At 37.3% G+C, this 18,759-nt stretch overlaps 2 protein-coding genes across 3 annotated transcripts in view; one reads left to right on the forward strand and one right to left on the reverse strand.

Annotated features, from left to right (window-relative positions):
• The window catches only part of selenop2 (selenoprotein P2), a 230,315-nt gene that overhangs the window by 44,415 nt on the left and 167,141 nt on the right, over positions 1 to 18,759 (reverse strand). The window lies entirely within an intron of this gene.
• lyn (LYN proto-oncogene, Src family tyrosine kinase) lies at positions 362 to 18,412 on the forward strand. Of its 2 annotated transcripts, none has more exons than XM_079347668.1 (13): positions 362 to 462; positions 5,665 to 5,789; positions 5,931 to 5,973; positions 6,950 to 7,052; positions 7,477 to 7,575; positions 7,676 to 7,779; positions 8,506 to 8,655; positions 8,776 to 8,928; positions 11,867 to 12,049; positions 12,151 to 12,227; positions 14,012 to 14,165; positions 15,152 to 15,283; positions 17,218 to 18,412. In XM_079347668.1, exons 2-13 carry the CDS (start codon positions 5,670 to 5,672, stop codon positions 17,418 to 17,420), a joined length of 1,521 nt encoding a protein of 506 aa, XP_079203794.1. In that variant the 5' UTR covers positions 362 to 462; positions 5,665 to 5,669; the 3' UTR covers positions 17,421 to 18,412. The 2 variants fall into 2 exon arrangements, with proteins under 2 accessions (XP_079203794.1, XP_079203795.1); XM_079347669.1 differs by having other exon boundaries at positions 5,665 to 5,729.

Below are 18,759 nucleotides of genomic sequence, written 5' to 3' on the forward strand. Positions count from 1 at the left end.
TGTATCAATTAATAAATTGAAGATGAATGAGGAAACTTAACTGAAGTGTGTGTTAGAACTCCTTCAGGATTCTGTTTTTCATACATTTACTACATTGTTGTCAAACTCTTCTCAACTTTGAGAAAATGTGTCAGACAATATGAACCTTAAAATACTGTTTGTCTTCTGTTCCCCAGTCAGTCAGTCAGTCAGTCAGTGTGTGTGTGTGTGTGTTGCTGATTATGCAAATAATCATTAAACAATGGTACCAGGAAGTTTCAGTAAGAACGAAAAATCCCCGACTGGTATCTTTAAGTTCCTCATTCTGGGTGGCAGTGTGACAGTCCATTGTCAGACGACTGACGCTTGTCAGAGAAGAATATCCACCGGCTGTCCGTCATCAACCTGATGAGAAACAAGAAATCTGAGGACTTAAAACAGTGGATGAAGTATTTCTTTAACCTGGGAAACACACCAAGAGAGGTGAGCACACATACATGTGAGGTGTGAATGACTGGGCATCATGTCGTCGTGCTCATTCAACACACAGAGGAAAAACAAGATGTGATAGCAAAGTTTATTTGGTGTACAAAGTCAAAGGTTGGAAAGTATTAGCTAACATGTCACTTTAATTTATTTATTTATTGCATTAAAAAATGGAGTCTTAATAGTTTATTTGAAGGATTTCAGTTTTTTTTATCACATTATTCTTCCAGCTGTTTCATAAAAAAACTGGTTTATTGGACTTCAAGTTTAACTTTTGATCACTTTTACAGATAGTCATCAAACAAGTTTTCAAAGATTGGCAGCAGATTATTTTAATTTCTCAGGCGTTTACCGAGATGTTGTGATTTATTCTTAAATCTAGTCATTGCATCAATCTGCTCTACAATAGTTCATTTTATTTCATATTTCATCACCTTCATGTCTAAACCACTGCAGTCTTTGGCTCTGTGCATTGGTAAAAGGGGAAGTTAGTATGTTGGTCATCCAGTGTGTGCGTGCGCGCTGTGTGTTCCTAATCTGTTCAGACCCTTAGTTTCCTGCTGTTTGCTGACTGTCGAGTTAAATTTACACCAGAAGCAGTGAAGCGGTGAAGCACGTAGCCTGAAAACAAACTGCCATACTATTGCTCTACTGGATGGTAAACACAGGTAGGCATGGCTTAGTAGTGTTTATTTGAGTCATAAATCAAGAAGAACACATTCAATATTTCAAACATGTTCATGTTTGCATGAACCCTTTCTTCCCACGACCAAATAGTCCAAGTCAGTTCAAGTCCCCCCCCCCCAAACACACACACACACACACACACACACACACACACACACACACAATGTTGTGGTTATAGATACAGGTTAATGCAAAGGTGGAGGGGGCCTTAATCAGAGATGTTAATGTTTTTTATGGAATAATCCAGGTAGCTTTCATTTAGCCATATTAGCAATGGAATATTTGCCGGCTGTCAATTTGACTCAGAGTCAGAGAGACTTAACATTTTACAATACACTGTTTAATGTATTCCATTGTCTACTCTGCTTTCTGTTCTTCACACATCTGTTTTCCAGTTAAGAGCCTTTCATGGTGAGGAGTGTGCTCCTCTCTGTGTGGTTGAATCTCTCTCTGTAGCTTCCTTTAACACTTTAGTAACAGTAATGTTTTTCTTATTATAGGAAACAGCTGTTCATTACTTTCTTTTTATTTGCCCAAAGCAGTTCAACAGATCTAGTCTTATTCACCGTAGTTTTCTGTGATATTTTGGTCATGATATATTTATAAAATATTATGTTTGTGTGAATGGATGTGTGTGTTAAATGTACAATATGTAGAATCTAATGACAATGTTTACATTTAAATATTTAAATTAATTACAAATTCACTCATCCTTTATATATATATATATATATTATATGTTGAGTACCTAAAATATTTCAAACAGTTTTCAAAGCCAGAGAACTTTTATAGTCCTGACGGGACGTGTCTTGCCACGCTATGACGGATTAAGCTGGGCTCTTGTAATATAGCCATCAGTAAGGTCCTTTACCTGCTTTTTGTAAACATAACAATGAGCATGGTCTTGTTACCTGCTCTTTTGTTAATGTTAACAGACAAACAGTAAGGTCCTTTACCTGCTTTTGTAAAGTGTCTCGAGATAACGCCCGTTATGAATTGACGCTATATAAATAAAGATTGATTGATTGATTGATTGATTGTCGAGGCGGCTGCAATGACAGACTTTTTATCATCGTTATCATGTTACATCAACGGCTGCTACATAAGGAAGCAGGAATTGCTACTGAAAGCTGACGTACTGTTGATGTATGTGCTGCTTTGATAGAAACATAATAGTTGAGTATGTCGTTGGTACACATATTCTCTTCCCCAGGGAGGTTTCACACGTTAGTCTTCACTTCGTCAATGTGGACGAAAACAGCAGAGAAAACTCTCATGATTCCCTGCCAGCCCCAAAGTCATATTTGTTTTTGTATTTATGACTGAGAGCACCATGGTGGTGGATTTCACATATTGTGTCTTTAATACTGTTTCTATTTATTTTTTGACTGTGGATATGGATCTACGCTACAAAAGAAACAAACGCGCTGCAAAAAGGCAAAACAACTGGATTAACATCAAACGTGCTGCAAGTACAGAAGCCAAAAATACACACATAATCAGAAAACAGAAACGCTTTAAGTACAGCGTTCACTGCCGAAGTGCTCCAGGCCTGTGCTGTGTGACTTTTGAGCCTTTGCCGAGCGTCTGACCCACAATAGTAGATCAGTGAAATAACACATCCCTGCTCTGCTTGAATGAAAATGTAATGACAAGGATTTAAATATCCTGTTTTTATTATCAACCACACAGGCAGTAAATATCCAAGGCAACTTGACTGTGTCATTGTGAGATAAGGTGTTGATGTCATCATATAAAAATGTTTTGTGAAACCTCATAGGTCACAAATGAAATATACGTTGGAGTAAACCAATCAGTTGTAACAAATAGAGATACAACTCATTTGTACTTAAAGCTACAGACACTTTAGTAGGCTAATCTGATAATGCATATGAAGTGAGACGTGAATGAAGTTATTTTTTTCTGGTAGCATTTTTACACAGAGGATAAAATCATTCAGCGCTATGGTGGGTTTTTTTTCAACAAGGCAGCCGATCTAGATAGAACTTTAAAAAAAAAATTAATGCCAGAAAGTGAGTCACAAGATAACTTTGTGTTTGCTGTCATTGCTGAAATGTTTGCTCACCATTGTGTTTTTAAAGACTTTAATAAGATGCATCTGTGACCAGGTTTCCCTAAAACTAAAACAGATGAGAGCTGCAGCATGTGTGCTAAACATCTTTTCTTCTTCTGCTTCTGCACTGCAAACAGACAATGCAAAGCCACAGATCACAAATCATCTGTTGATGTTTAAAAGATTCTGTTAATCATTTGGGGGTTTTTTGTATTAGTGTGTGCTTGCATGCAAATGGCAGTTCGTCTGTGGTTGTAGACCCTGGTGATAAGCAGAGAACAGGTCAGCTGCAAACCACAACAACACATTTTCAGCATGCAGCAGGACAAAGAACAGAGGAGAAGCACTGACACTAAAATCCGATATATAGTGCTCTTTTGGATCTGAAAAAAAGAACATACTAAAGACATGAAAACTGAAAAAAGATGAATATCAAAGACTGTAAATAAAAATCAATATAAGTTAAAAATATTACTTATTTAAATATGTTGGCTCTTGTGATTACAAAACATTAATTGAATCAAAATAAATCTTGACCTAAATGTATTTTCTTTAATGGAAAATTTATTCTGGAGAATATTTACATTCTCTAAAGAACGCAGGGTTTATCGTCTTCTTGTTTTCATTTTGATTTCACTGCCACAAACAACACAACCTGAACACAGCCTGATCTCTTCTCATATTTCATACAGTATCTTATCAATGATTGGTTGTACAATTTTCAGCTTGTTTTGCCTTTGGACTAAGGCGACGCTTACAGTAAATTGTGTGTACACCATCATTGTTCTCAGATACAGGCATGTTACATGTCTTAGAAATAAAGATACTTGGGTCCTCCTGGACTAGTTACATTTGTTTTTAAGTATTTAACAGTAACTTTAGGAGGTTTTTTTATTAATTTAATGAGAAAAAAGAAGACTGTGATTCAAACAGCATGAGCATTGGACTCTCTCACTCTAAAATCAATCAATCAATCAATCTTTATTTATATAGCGTCAATTCATAACAGGCGTTATCTCAAGACACTTTACAAAAGCAGGTAAAGGACCTTACTGTTTGTCTGTTAACATTAACAAAAGAGCAGGTAACAAGACCATGCTCATTGTTATGTTTACAAAAAGCAGGTAAAGGACCTTACTGATGGCTATATTACAAGAGCCCAGCTTAATCCGTCATAGCGTGGCAAGAAAAAACTTCCTTTTAACAGGCAGAAAATCTGTATAATCTAACTTTTTGTTATTGTATTGTTTTTGTTTTTTTTATTTAACACGGACACCTGCAGTGTACATCACTTGATATATGTAAATATAAGACTACATATAAGATACATACTGTATAAGATATAGAAAAAGTGATGCTACTTAAAATACAGACATCATAAACTCAATACAAACAAGAGACTAAATTAGATCAAACAGAAAAATGATTATTCTAAGAGTAAACGCTCATGAACTTGCTTCAGTTTCTGTTTTACTCACGTCTTTAAAATAAAATGTAGTTATGCGTTTTGGTGCTCTACAGTTTCCAACTCATGTTGGCTGTGTTATGATTACGATGCCTGCATACAAGCTGACAAATTGTTTCTTGAGTAAGGTTGTTTCCACATTTCAAAATGAGATTAAAAAAGGAAAGTTTAAAAAACTGTCAAAACACAGTATATTGTATTTCTTTAGAATGAGGTAATGCTGCCATCGACTGATTTCGGATCCATTATTTTTAGTGCCTGTTTATATAATGACCTGTTCATGTAGGTGTAATTGTTGTTTGGCTCTAAACAGTTATACAGTATGATAAATGAGAAATCATGGCATGCATAAACTGCTGTGCTGTAAATGAAAACAGTTTAAATTAATTTTGACAGTTTTCAAATGCATTTTTGAAACTTCAACTGAGAATTGAAAATAACACCTACAAATTTGAACTCAAGTGCACCACTTTTATTTCTCTCTCATTAATCTCCATTCTCATGTCATGTACTTTTTTTTATCACAGTTTAGGTTGATATGATTATTTCGAAGCCAGTTTAAAACACAGACACATACAGTAACTGTGTCATCTGCATACATGTGACAGCTGACTCTATTTCAGCTGTCTGGTAAATCATATAAACTCAAAGGTAAGGGCCCTAAAATGGAACCTTGTGGAATTCCCGACAGATGGCTGAATGGAATTTATACTTACGCACCGCTCACTGCAGACTACACCTGCTGCTTCTTCTTTCTGACTGATATGTGCACATTTTTTCAGACTATTTTAAAAACGGTTTGATAAAACGGGAAAAGTAGACCTTCTCAGCGGTTTTATTATGTGTTATTTTTAAAATAGTCTATCACAGGTGCGTTTTGTACCATATATATGTTGTTTGTTTCTTATTTGCTGTGACTGTTAAATGTGTAACAGTCCAGTTCACTCTTCCTTCTTCTCACTTCCTCATGTAGTCAGGATGGGCTGTATGGAGTCCACGCAGAGCGGAGGCTTGGAGGGAAAGAGCAGCCAGCAGACTGTACGTACTGAGCAAACGCACTATGTCAGAGACCCCACCTCCATGACTAAAAACATAATAGTAAGTCTTGAGACAGCAAAACAAGCTTCACGTTTTTGACAGAGAGACACAGATTTCTGCTCTGTGAGATCGATGGATAGGTAGTGATTGATAACTGTGTTGTCACTTGACACCAACATTGTTTCTGATCTATCTTTGCAGAATAACTCACTGCTACCTGGTCAGGTGTTCCAAAAGATGGAAGGTATGACAGGCATTATTTTGTAAAAAAAACAAAAAACAGACAGTCATATATCCATACATTTTATTTTAAATTCAAGTGTGTTATCCTGAGATAAGATAAATAGTGTCAAATACTTGTTTGTACTGTAAAATGGAATAAAAAAATTAATTGATGGCTTCTATCATATTAGTTTTTGTTTTTTCATAGTTTCTGACACTCTTTAATTTGAAAAGTGTGAGCCAAAAGGCATATTTTCATATAGCTCTCCTCTTTAGAAAAAGTTTAAGTTTGTTGAATAAGTATGTCTGTAAGTGAGAAGCTAAGTAAGCCGTGAAAGAAAACTAAGCTTACGCCATTTTAATATGGGATCATATGGGGTTTCTTTGCCTTTTGCAGCCAGTCTAATGTAAAGTTGAGCTAATGACAGTTGAGTTGAGTTGCTTCATTTCTCAACACAAAAGGCTGCGGCTATCTTAGGATCCACCTCGCACGACTTAAAGACAGAAAGCTTTGCATTGGACAACAGTTACTTGCCTGCTTGTTTGCAATAAGCTAGTCGAGATGACAAACTATAACTTACAGAATTTGGCGAGTAAATATAAGCATGTGTATCTCAAACCACATGTCAGTTTTTGATTTTAAGTAAAATTGATAGTGAGAAAAAAGAATATTTATTGCCAACACAAGTGATTTTTAGTATTTAAATTAACTCAGTGAGACTCTTACTATTCCAAAAAACCCTGTTTGCCAACAAGAACCTGGCTTTGTTCCATCCTCAGTAACACTGAAATGTTTTGATTGACTTGTTACAAATAGTTCTACCCTGGTTGATTCCTTATGTAATCTTCATTTGTTTATTTGTCATCATCTATTTAGCCTTTTTGGGATGTTTCTTAAATGAATCGATGTCAGAACTGGAGAATCAAAGACAAGCTTTGGGTCTTTGAATACATTTGAACTGTGTTTAATGGTAATATCCTTTTCTGTTTCCTTTTAGAGCAAAGAGTCGGTAAAATAATGATCAGCCTGTACCCTTATGAAGCCGTGCATCCGGATGACTTGGGATTCAAGAAGGGGGAGATGGTGAAAGTTTTAGAGGAGTGAGTCTCTGATACTGATGATGGACTTATTGCATCATACAGTATGAAGCCAACATCAAAGTTAACACAACGTCCAAAACTGAGGCCTGTTTAATCTACGTACAATAAGGATTCATTGAGCCTTCATCCATTATTATGGACCCTTGCATTACTAAAAGTGTTCAGAGGAAATACTTTTAAAATGCTGCTGCAAAGACTAAACTGTACTTTGTGTGAAGAAGCTGTACTGTAGATGGAAATGTGATATGTTAATGCATATGGAGTTTCAATCTATTTAAAATCTATAGTTCATGGTACTTAATGGATAAAACAGGCTTAAAGAGGGTTGTTTAATACTTTAGAAAAACTAGAATTAGGTCCTCTCTCAATACTGACATGCAATGAAAAACAATAATTATGCTAACATATTTGATATGTCCTACAGACATGGGGAGTGGTGGAAAGCAAAGTCATTGACAACCAACAAAGAAGGTTTCATCCCATCCAACTATGTTGCTGAAGTCAACACCATCGAAACAGAGGCGTAAGCATCTGCTCATCGATAACTGCATTTACATTGACCCATGGGCTCATAAGTGAGAGTATGATTATTCTGTAAATGAGCAGGTTTTCAATGTTTGCAGGTGGTTTTTCAAGGACATCACCAGAAAACATGCAGAGAGGCAGCTGTTGGCACCAGCCAACAAGCCCGGCTCTTACCTTATCAGGGAAAGTGAAACATCTAAAGGTACTGAAATTAAAAACAGCCTGGAGAGACAAAGACACAGTGACATTCATTACCCTTTTTCATTGTATGGAATTCAGACTGCTCCATTATAAATCAATACTTAATGGTAGTCAATAAGTGCAAAGGCTCAGCAACCACAGAATTGACTTCAACTAAGGAAAACGTGCTGTATATTCAGAAATAATGCAAGAATTAAAGAGCATGCGCACAAGTCCAAAACAAATGCAACAGCTGAAAATGACTCATACACATGGATTAGCAGCCCTTGCAGCTCGTGCTGGCTCCAGGTATCCCAGGGCTACCCTGACCAAACCTGCTTAGCTCTCTCAACCCGAGTGTGAGGGTCCAGGCTGGACTCGCTTTGCAGCTCATAGTTTCAATTGTTTTAACGTTCCCCTCTTCTTTGTCAAACTGTGACATTTTCTCATCCAAACAATACATTTACTCCCCCCCCCCCAATACAGTCCTGGAGCCCTTCTGTTGAGACTAGATTTTCATCGATTCAGTTGTTTTTTATTATTGACTTTGTATCGTTCATGTAATTGTAACTGCAGTGTGTTTGAGTCGTTGCATTTTCTCTGGACTTTTGCATGTGCTTTTCAATTTCCATAATTTCTGAATATTCTGCATGCTTTTCTTTATTTAAGTGGTTTTGCCATCACTGTGCCTTTGCACTTGTCAGCCACCGCATTACTCACTCTCTTTAATATATAATTTCTCCAAAAGGAAGCTACTCTTTGTCCATCAGAGACGTGGACACCTCGGGTACAGATTCAGTCAAACACTATAAGATCAGGATGTTGGATAACGGCGGATACTACATCTCTCCTAAAGTGTCCTTCCTCAGCATCGGTGCTATGATCAAACACTACCAAAGTGGGTACAGCTTCTAAAAATTAGTGCTTGAATAAGCATCCAATTGATATTTAGTTTTTCCTTAAAACAGCTAAAAAATGAAGAAGGCCCCTAGTTCTAATGTCTATGTGTGTCTTTCAGGTAAATCAGATGGCCTGTGTCGTAAACTGGATCGTCCGTGTGTCAAACCCAAAGCTCAGAAGCCGTGGGATAAAGATGCGTGGGAGATCTCCAAAGAGTCCATCACGATGGTGAAGAAACTCGGAGCAGGACAGTTTGGAGAAGTTTGGATGGGTGAGTGCAAAGTGACTGATGTTGGACTTAATTTTATCAATAACATTTATTGGCAAGAGTAGATAAAGGGAATAGTTACACAAGGGAGGGCCCACATGTATTTTTTGATTCAAAAGGAAGCAGCTGAATGTTTGGCAGCACTTTGAGTCCAACACAAATTTCCTCAAGGGAACAATAAAGTGTATCGTAACTTATCATAACTTATTGTAATACTTATCAAATCCTTTATATCCCAAGGAGGAGCCCAGTGAACTGGTCCCAAACCCTAGTGAACTCATGAAATTCTGAGATCCTCTTGGAACTGACAATGAAAACCATGACCCATAATGTTACATATTATTGACCTCACCCAGGTAGTAGTTGTTAAAAATAACAGCTTCAGATGTTAATGATATTCAATACACAAATTGTCCTCATCCATTATGATAAATAACATGACAAGTGTGCATCTATTTAGCATATTTGACACCTTAGTATATAGACTGTATCTGTAATCTCCTTTGTGTTTAGGTTATGACAAGTGTTGCTCGGGGGTTTTATGGAACAATATGTTAAAGGTCCTGGGGCAGATGGTAATGTACTTCACCAAGAACTGTTTGACCAAAACAAAAGAGGTGCCATAGTACAATGGGATTCCCTCCTGGATATTGAGTTGTAGAGTCCAGGCAGACCTTTATAGTGGAGAGGTCAAGTGTGCCTCAAAGTCAATGAGCTTCATCTAAGCTGAAATAGCCTCAGTCATGGCATGTGTTGAAACAGAACAGACAGGTCCCTCACATTAAGGGTGCTGAGCGTGGTCACTAGTAACATTCAAATGCAGGTCGGACGATTTGTAAATCCTTTTTTTTTTCATTTATTGTAAATAAACTGCAGAGCTGCATAAATGAACAGTACGGGGAAGTTCCATTTCCCCCTTATTAAAACAACAATGACTTCCTTCTTTTGTTACCTTTTAGGTGTAGAGCATATTTGTATGCACTGACTACTGTCTCTGGAAAAAAGGATGTGTTCAAAATGTGCCTTCAATACTGGCTCTGGAAGTTTAAATTCTTGTCTGTGTTGTCAGTTGTTATCATCTATGTAGGAAGTGTTTGAGTCTGAAGAGATTTGCATCGCCGTTCCAGAGTAGAGCTGGATGATAGTCAGAGAGGGCTGTGTAAAGTGGGAAAACAAATGAATCTTACTTTTGTCCGATACCAACCATGATAGAAGACTTCGTCAAATTTCTTATTTGTGTCTTCTGTTAACAGAAAGTATTATCCAATGTTATAAAACATTTACAAAACTGCTGTTGCACATATTTTGAAAAGAAGGAAGTGTGGGGCGTCAGAGCAATGGAAGTCAGTTCTGTGGTTGGTGTTACTTCAGAAGAGCAGTAATGGTGGGGAAGTAGAGATCCAGGTTCTAGGTATGTGAGGAGAGTACACGATGGTGAAACTCTGTTTTATGGATAGATGAAATACGCGGAAAACTGCTGGGTAGATACAGAGAAAGAGGGTGAATTGAAGGCAAACGTATAAAGCTATACATGAGATTGTTGACGTGTCATTTTAGATGATATGTTTTAGATGCTTTATTTTCTGACAGAGAGAGAAATTATGTCAAAAGCCACTTTCATTTCTGTGAATGACTAATGGCATTCTTGTTGTGCCAAAATAAAAGGGCAAAGTCAAACATGACCACTTAGCTGAGCCTGTTTGGGAATGTGTTGTTAGCTAACAGTCAGTATTATGAATATCCAACTAGTGCAGTCAGCAGTTCAAACCCAAACTCTGCTGGGTTCCTACTGATCTTGTTTCTGTGTGCTGTTTTGTTCATATGCAGTTCACCCACAAAGCTGCAATAAATATAGTTTATCACTCATCATTTATGTGAGCCAATAGCGTCTGCTAATTTGAACAAATGAACAACATTAACAGCTATATACTGTAAAAAGCTTAGAAATCTGAGGACACACAAAGTTCAAACATTAACAAGGCTTTCACATCATGGGGTTACCGTTGTTTGGTTTCAAAGTTGATTCTCTATGCTGAAGAGCTAGCTTGACTGTGATTGATAGTGTCTCCATTATTATTGGGGTGGATGTTGATGTTTACTGCTTAATTAGTATCATTTTGTTTGCTCAATACTTCATCAGGCAACATTACGAATCTACCAAAATCATATCCGTGCAGCAAAGCTAAGAAGTAGCAGGCTGGCTAACCTGACATGTTTTGACTTCCAAGCTAACGTCATTTCAGTTGGTTACTTTCTTCATCATCAGCTAATGTAACTAGGATAGGTGCACGAGCAAGAACAAAGAATATTCCAATTGTACTTTAAAACAACAATGACTAAAGGGAATCCTTTCAAAGTTTGAATAAATAACTTGATGTATTAATTAAACTCAGACACTGTTTTTTTTTAAATATATATTTACAGCTGATGATGGGATGTCATCATGTTTTATCTTGCAAAATGTCAGATCCTGGGTCACTGAACTTAAACCTCCTTTACCTTTTCAGTTTTCATTATTGTATTTTTGAACTTTTTGATATATATATTTTTTGAAGTGCAAAATAAATCTTCTGTATGTGCGATATTACAGGGTTACAGGTTACTTTAAGTGTATAATGTAGCTTCACAAGAAATCGCTTAAGATTCAACTTCTAAACTCAGATTCTATAATCCAAATACAAAATCTATTCTGAACCCTTAAAGTGCTTACTTACTTACTTACATACATCCCCATTGTTATTGTTTTATAAGTTATACAAGAAGTTTTATTTTATTTAACCTTCCTTTACCTGAAAATTATCCCATTGAGATCAAGATCGCTTCCAGGAGTCCAAGTGGAAAGCAGCACACTTCATAAATAGGTCTCATGTCCAACTATAGCAAACATTTGATCATTGTCCCATTCTCATAAATCCTTGTTCTTGCTTCTCGACATAAACAGCGCTCTACAACAACAACACCACAGTGGCAGTGAAGACGCTGAAGCCAGGCACCATGACGGTTGAAGCCTTCATGGAGGAAGCCAACGTCATGAAGACGCTACAGCATGACAGGCTAGTGCGGCTCTACGCTGTGGTCACCAAAACCCCACCCATCTATATCATCACTGAATATATGGCCAACGGTATTTACAGTGACTGTAGACTTTATCTTTAAACGAAAGCTTAGCAGGATCCAAAAAGAAAAAAAGCTAACATGTCCTGACTCTTTCTGTCTCGTCTTTAGGGAGCCTGTTAGACTTCTTAAAGAGTGACGCAGGATGCAAAGTGCAACTACCAAAGCTCATCGACTTCTCAGCACAGGTACCCGTCTTTGTGGTTGTGAAACAAAATAAACAACGTCACAGTTTCCATTGCTGAACTGAAAGGAGGAACTATAATCAAAAGTACAAACCTGACAGCTCAGTGTTAAAACCCAACTTCTGTCTGTGTTCTTGCACTTTCCATTACTTGAGAGAACACTGTCATGGTGTTATTCTGAGAGAAGTAGAGAGGAAGGTTTTCCATTATTATTCTTTATTATTTGCTTCTAATTAACTCCATGAGAATCTGTGCAGCAAAATTGATGGCGATGAATGAATATGTACTTATATTTAAATGCAACTTCTCTGGCTGTTTTATGTCTGGTTAAAATTACAAAATTATTTACAGCAAGGAAAAACAGTAACAGTTAAATCAAGCCTTCATGTGTTTGCAAAAGGGCTTTAAGTCATTAATTATCACAATGTGATATTAAGATAAATCCTTAAGTAAATAGAAATATATAGAAAGTCAAGCAAAGCTAATCCAAATGGAATGAAGAGATACAGACCAAGAACAAATGAATATAAAGCCAGCACATTAACCACTTGAACCAGCAGCTTGCTGTGTCAGCTTTAGTTTAAGAGTGTTGAGTTAAGAAAAATGATTAAATAAATTGAATCGAGAATTAATTAAACAAAATGAACTGAAAATGTCTTTAGTGTCAATTTACAGTGAGCCAACAACAGTTTTCGCCTGTAGCTTCCTCAGGTTCACCCAGCATGGCAACATTTTGAGTGTGCCACAGTTTATTTATTTGTCCTTATGGCCTGTTGGTTGTTGATATTAAGAGCAATGATTTTGAGTTTAAAGGGGGTTAGAAGCTTGTTTGTTTTTAAATTAGGGCTTGTGACCTTCATCAGGGGGATCGAGAAACACATTGAACACACGACTTAAATAGGTATGAAAATGAGAGCAAAAAATACATAAAGATAACCAATCGAATACATATACATACAGTATCAGAGTATATATCAGCCAATGAGGCAGCTCAAAGGTGGGCTAGTTGGGTTTGTTGGTTATACTGATTAGAACTGGTGTCCAACAAAGATGATGGCAGCATATTTAGGTCATCCTTGCCTTTTGGTATATTTACATTAGGGCTGTCTGCATTAATGCATTAATGGTAATCAATTAAGGTTTGGGGTGAATGCATTATTATTTTTTGTTATCTCATTAATCATTTGACTTTTTTGTGCCTAAAGGCAAGCCTCTGTAACATCTTCCTGTCATCACAGCGATGGAAAAGAATTACCCTATTGTGTCTTTAAATGGCTTGTTTTATAAACTTCCAGGCAGTTAACAAGACAAAGTATAATCCACCTTATGACAACAAACATTTGACTTCATATTGTTCTCTTTTTTTTACTTTTCTCTTTTTCCCCGTACAGTTTTATTAATTTCTTTACTTTTCAATCTGCTCAATCTGTCATAGCCTTCAATTTTTTTCCAAAATAAAAGAACATTTGTATTCCAACAGAAAGTAAAGTACCCCTCTGCGTAAGATGAAAGATCAAAATAAAAGCCAAATGTAAATTGTAAATTAAAAAATAATGAATATTACATTTGTGATCAAAATATGATTAATCTAGATTAACTATTGAAATTCAGGGATTAATCACAATTTAAACTTGAGATGCTTTGAACACACGTGTGAATGACTTTGCATAAGCCACTGTGCTGTAATCATGTCTGTGTGTTTGCTATGCCTTTTGTTTTTCTTTCCCGTTTAAATTGTAAAATATTCACTGACTTTCTGTGCATTTCCTTTCCCTGCGTCTCTGCAGATCGCAGAGGGTATGGCATACATTGAGAAGAAGAACTACATTCACAGAGACCTGAGAGCAGCGAATGTCCTGGTGTCAGAGAGTCTGCTCTGTAAAATAGCTGACTTTGGACTTGCAAGAATCATAGAGGATGACGAATACTCGGCCAGAGAGGGTAAACTTTGTGTCCTTGTCTGTTCAAAAATGAGTGACTCCATTGTTGACTGAGGTGAGAGGTCATTTCCCATCATAAAGGAGCTAACTCCATTGCTGGATGCTTGTGTCCTAGCATTATGAAACCCCCTTTAAAGAGAATTAGAAATGTAATGTGGCAGGAGACGACTTTATTCTCTGAGAATCCAGACTGCTGGTTTCTTTCAAACATTGCTGAACATGTTTCGATTCATTTTGTGTAAATCAGTACAACAAAGACTGATGCATATGAAGGTCACAGGAAAGGGTCAGAAATCAGGAAGTGAAGCAATACCTCTAATCGGTGTACTCTCTGAAGGTCTTCTTGTTTTTCAAAGAAAGAGTTTGTAGCTACATTAACAGATATTGAAAGAACTATATTTGCAATTGGAGTTCCTGTTTCGGTTGCAATTATATCTTACAGATGTAGAACCTGAAGATAACTACTTACAACCAACACCCCCTCTCTCTTTCTGTCTCTCTCTGTCTGTCACTGTCTCTTTGTTGCTGTAAGTCTTTTTCCATTTATATATTGTTTGGGGCCTTTTTGCCTTTATTGGTTAGGACAGGTGAAGAGGTCATCGTTGAAGCTGTCCATCTGTGATAGGATCACCCAGGAAAATGTTGTCCCCAGGTCTCAACAGGACCCATAATACAGTGCAGTACACAGAGAGACAGTCTAAGACTTGTGGGAGAGGCCGCATATATTTATGTGCCATTGGATGAAACCTGATTGATCAGTGATCTGGAACCATGAAACAGTGAAACTAGAGAAAATTAAAAATAAATATAAAGCTTCCATTACCGATGGCACAGTGTCAGTGAGTGTGTGATCGTACAGCCTGGGTTATTCAGTCGCAGAGAAGAATTGACAGTTACAGAATTCAATAATATCCTCTTCCATATCTTTGTACAATTTAAGACTGACCTTTCCTTGTATGTGTATGTACCTGTGTGTGTCCTCCACAGGAGCCAAGTTCCCTATCAAGTGGACCGCTCCAGAGGCCATAAACTACGGCTCCTTCACCATCAAGTCTGACATGTGGTCCTTTGGAGTCCTGCTCTATGAGATCATAACATACGGGAAAATCCCTTACCCAGGTAAACGAAGGACATTCAACATTCAGACTAACACATAGTCTGCTAAAGCAGGGTACACACTGAGAGATAATCGACTCCTTCCGACAATCCAATCAAAAGTCAGCAAATGGCCAACTATCTGATGGATCCAAAAATGATCTTGCCAGATTATTATGTGGTATGATGTGTGTTAAGAGGGATTTAAGCTACCTGATCTGCTTAGAACACAATCTGGGGAGAATGCAGACGGCTCTGTGAATGGTCATTAAGGCAAGTCAGTAAGCCAATAAGGAAGCACGCTGACTGAAACAGGAATCACAACAAATATCACCATGGTAACAACAGCAAACGCGAAGCATCAAGTTAGGTGAATGTCACAAGTTTTGGAAACACTTGTAGATTTGTGGCAACAACACGAACAAGTCCAAACCACAATCCAACTGACAGAGAAAAGAGTTGAATGGAAAAAGGTTTCGAATGGACAAGCTAACAGCTTGTACATTTAGCTTGATCATCATCTGAGTCGACCGTGCGAGATTACACACTTTTAAGGTCAAGACTCTGGTTTTTGGTAAGTGTGTTTGGTGTGCAACGAGGCAACCAACAGTCATCTGTCATGATTTCCCGTCATGTGTGGGGGTCTCTCACACTTTCAAAATCATTTTAGGTTTTTAAAATCTTTCGGTGTGTGCCAAGCCTAAAGTAACATGCGTCTTTAAGTGATAGTTTTTGATTGAGTCAAGTAATGAATTCCCATCTTTCATGGGGCCTCTTTGTGTCAGTGTGCATGAGCTGCCTCAAAGGAATCTGAGACATTTTGGGGGGCAAAGTTTTAAAAACTCCATCAGGCCTTTAAAGTTTATACACCATCATCAGGGTCATTAGGTGTGTTTGGACTGCAGGAACGTCCTCATATTTCTTTTTTTTCTTAAACTATGAGCTATTTTAGTTCCTAGAACCCTGTTAAGAGAAAATCTTGAGTAGGAACCACGGCGGTGTGAATGCAGAAAGAAAAAAAAAGTCCCCATGGTGTGTCATTATCAGGGTACTTCCTAGAGGATAGTTCCTCTTCAATAAGTCTGTTTAGTCCGAAAACAGTTTCAGTTGTTTTTTATATTTATCAAACTCTTTACTGATTTCAACCAATTTTATTGATTTCTAAAAAATGCCTTCATTTTACTCTTTAGATAAGTATTTATTTATGTTTTTTAATGGTTATTTCATTGAAGTCATTCCTCTTGTTTTTGTCTGTAATTTTCTGTTGTTATTTCTCGTCTTTGTTCCTTTATTAAGCCCTATGAGCTGTACGCTCTATGAAAGGTACTCTATAATTGGGTTTATTCAGCACTAAAACATTCATTATTATGTTGCTGTTGTGACTCGTCACTCTCATATTTACTGCCCTCTCCTGGCAGTTTATATTTTCTCAACTACAAAAGAATAAAAGGATGCAACAATTACACAAAACATCATCTGGTGCTGTAGACCTGGCTGTGGTTCAGTCGAGTAGTTTGTTTCCCAACCAGAAGGTCGGAGTTCAATCCGCAGCTCCTCCATCCACATGTCAATGTGTTCTTGGGGAAGACACTTAACTGCAAGTTGATCTCGCTGCTACTGATGGACACTTATTAAAGCAGCCTCTACCATCAGTGTGTGATTGAGTAGGTCTGAGCTGCAGTGTAGTCAGAGGACTATTAAAGCACTATACCATTCATCATTTCCTAAAAAAGAGCTGCAATATCTATAAGAGAACCCTCAACTTCATGTCACTCTTAAAGCTACTTTCTACGCCTATTATGTAATCACTGCTGCTGTGTGTCCGCTATCTACTGCCACAGTTCACATGCCCTCATTCATTTGTGAGCTTGAGCAGAACTGTCCGTAAGTGTTGGCTCTCTCTTAACACTCCTATATTAACGCCTACACTTGTGCACATGTGCCTGTGTTTTCCTCAGGTATGACTAAAGCAGAGGTGATGTCCTCGCTGCAGCACGGCTACAGGATGCCTCAGCCCAACGACTGCCCTGCAGAGCTCTATGAGATCATGATGTTGTGCTGGAAGAACAAACCTGAGGACAGACCCACATTTGAGTACATGCAGAGTGTCCTGGAGGACTTTTACACCGCCACAGAGGGACAATACCAGCAACAGCCTTAGAGAGGAACATAAGACTTTCCATATGTTTGGAGCCACTTTAGAGTTTGTTTTTCATGTAAATATGCCTCATTCTAGTGACTGTAAATATACTGAATATAATGCCTTTGTCCTTTTGAGAATATAAAACATGCATCTTTCAGCATTTACATTTATTTTGTACAAATATTGTATCTAGTGCAAAGAAATTGCACCTTTTAGCACATTTTTGAGAACGATATATAGTAAATTCTCATTTGGCCTTTTTGACACTCGAGTGATGAGCCAATGGTGTTCATACAAATGAAAAAAACAAGATTATTCTTATGATTTTGAAAAAGATTTCTGTACAAACGCAGATGTTGTTAAAAGAGGTGGGATATAATAAAGGAGGATTTTTTGTATCATTACTGTAAAAATATAAATAAAGGAGCCTTACAGAGAAAGTCTGTGAGATAATGTGGGGAAATAACAGAATACCTGACTAAATGTCTTCAAGTAAATCCAATGACCTCAGTCCTTACTTGTTTCAAACTAACATATTTGCATAATTATGTACTGTCATGTTCTGAACCGACTGTAGCACTTTTAAAGGTAAACTTTTTCAAGTCAGAAACTGAACTCTTCTGTCCACGTTCGATTGAAGCTTTTGATGTTAGGATGTCTCATAAAAACGTTGCTATACGGTTTAGAAGATTGTCTTTTCTGACATTTCTATTATGATGTCTCTTTAGTGTCTCTTTATAAAGCAGGCCTTAAAAAAAGAAGTTTGTATACTTGCCTTTTTATTGACCACAGGGAGTCAATCACCTGTAAATTCACTTCACATTGAAGCGTCCCAGCTTTTACTTGTCAGGGGTTTTTTTTTAATCACAGATATAAAATTTAATCTGCCATCATCAACATTTCATCATGTAAGCTGTTTAACTGTCAAATCAAATATGTGGATTTTGACTTTCATCATGTTCTTTGTATGCTCTTTGTGTACTTGAATTAAAATAACCATTAGTTCTTTATTTCAGTGTCATTTGTTCATCAGTTCACTTGTACACATTATTCTGTCAGAAAACACACGCACAGGTGGAGGTTGCAGCGATTGGTAGAAGTTGCAGGTTGAGATGTTCAGCGGCATTCTTCAATTGGAGGCAATGACAAAAGGTTGCTATCAGAAGCTTGAGTTCAAAGCATGAAGTATCTGTACTGTAGCAGTGTTTTAGGCAGAGACTGCATTAGAGCTTTCAGGTCAATGTGGCTGCTGAAAGTTGCTGCAGTTGGAGGCAGAGGCTGCTGTTGTGTCGTGGTAATGTGGGGTAAGGTGAAGGATGATCTCTATAAACAGAGGATGAAGGTGATTATTTAGCAA

Source organism: Symphodus melops (assembly GCF_947650265.1).
Source record: "Symphodus melops genome assembly, chromosome: 7".
Classification (NCBI taxonomy): Eukaryota; Metazoa; Chordata; class Actinopteri; order Labriformes; family Labridae; genus Symphodus; species Symphodus melops.

What these genes read in the sequence shown, in the direction of transcription:
- lyn (XM_079347668.1), top strand. Translation starts at nt 5,670, where the DNA reads ATGGGCTGTATGGAGTCCACGCAGAGCGGAGGCTTGGAGGGAAAGAGC. An exon ending in GGAAAGTGAAACATCTAAAG is followed by an intron (nt 7,780 to 8,505) that starts GTACTGAAATTA and finishes TTTCTCCAAAAG; the next exon opens with GAAGCTACTCTTTGTCCATC. An exon ending in CGAATACTCGGCCAGAGAGG is followed by an intron (nt 14,166 to 15,151) that starts GTAAACTTTGTG and finishes TGTCCTCCACAG; the next exon opens with GAGCCAAGTTCCCTATCAAG.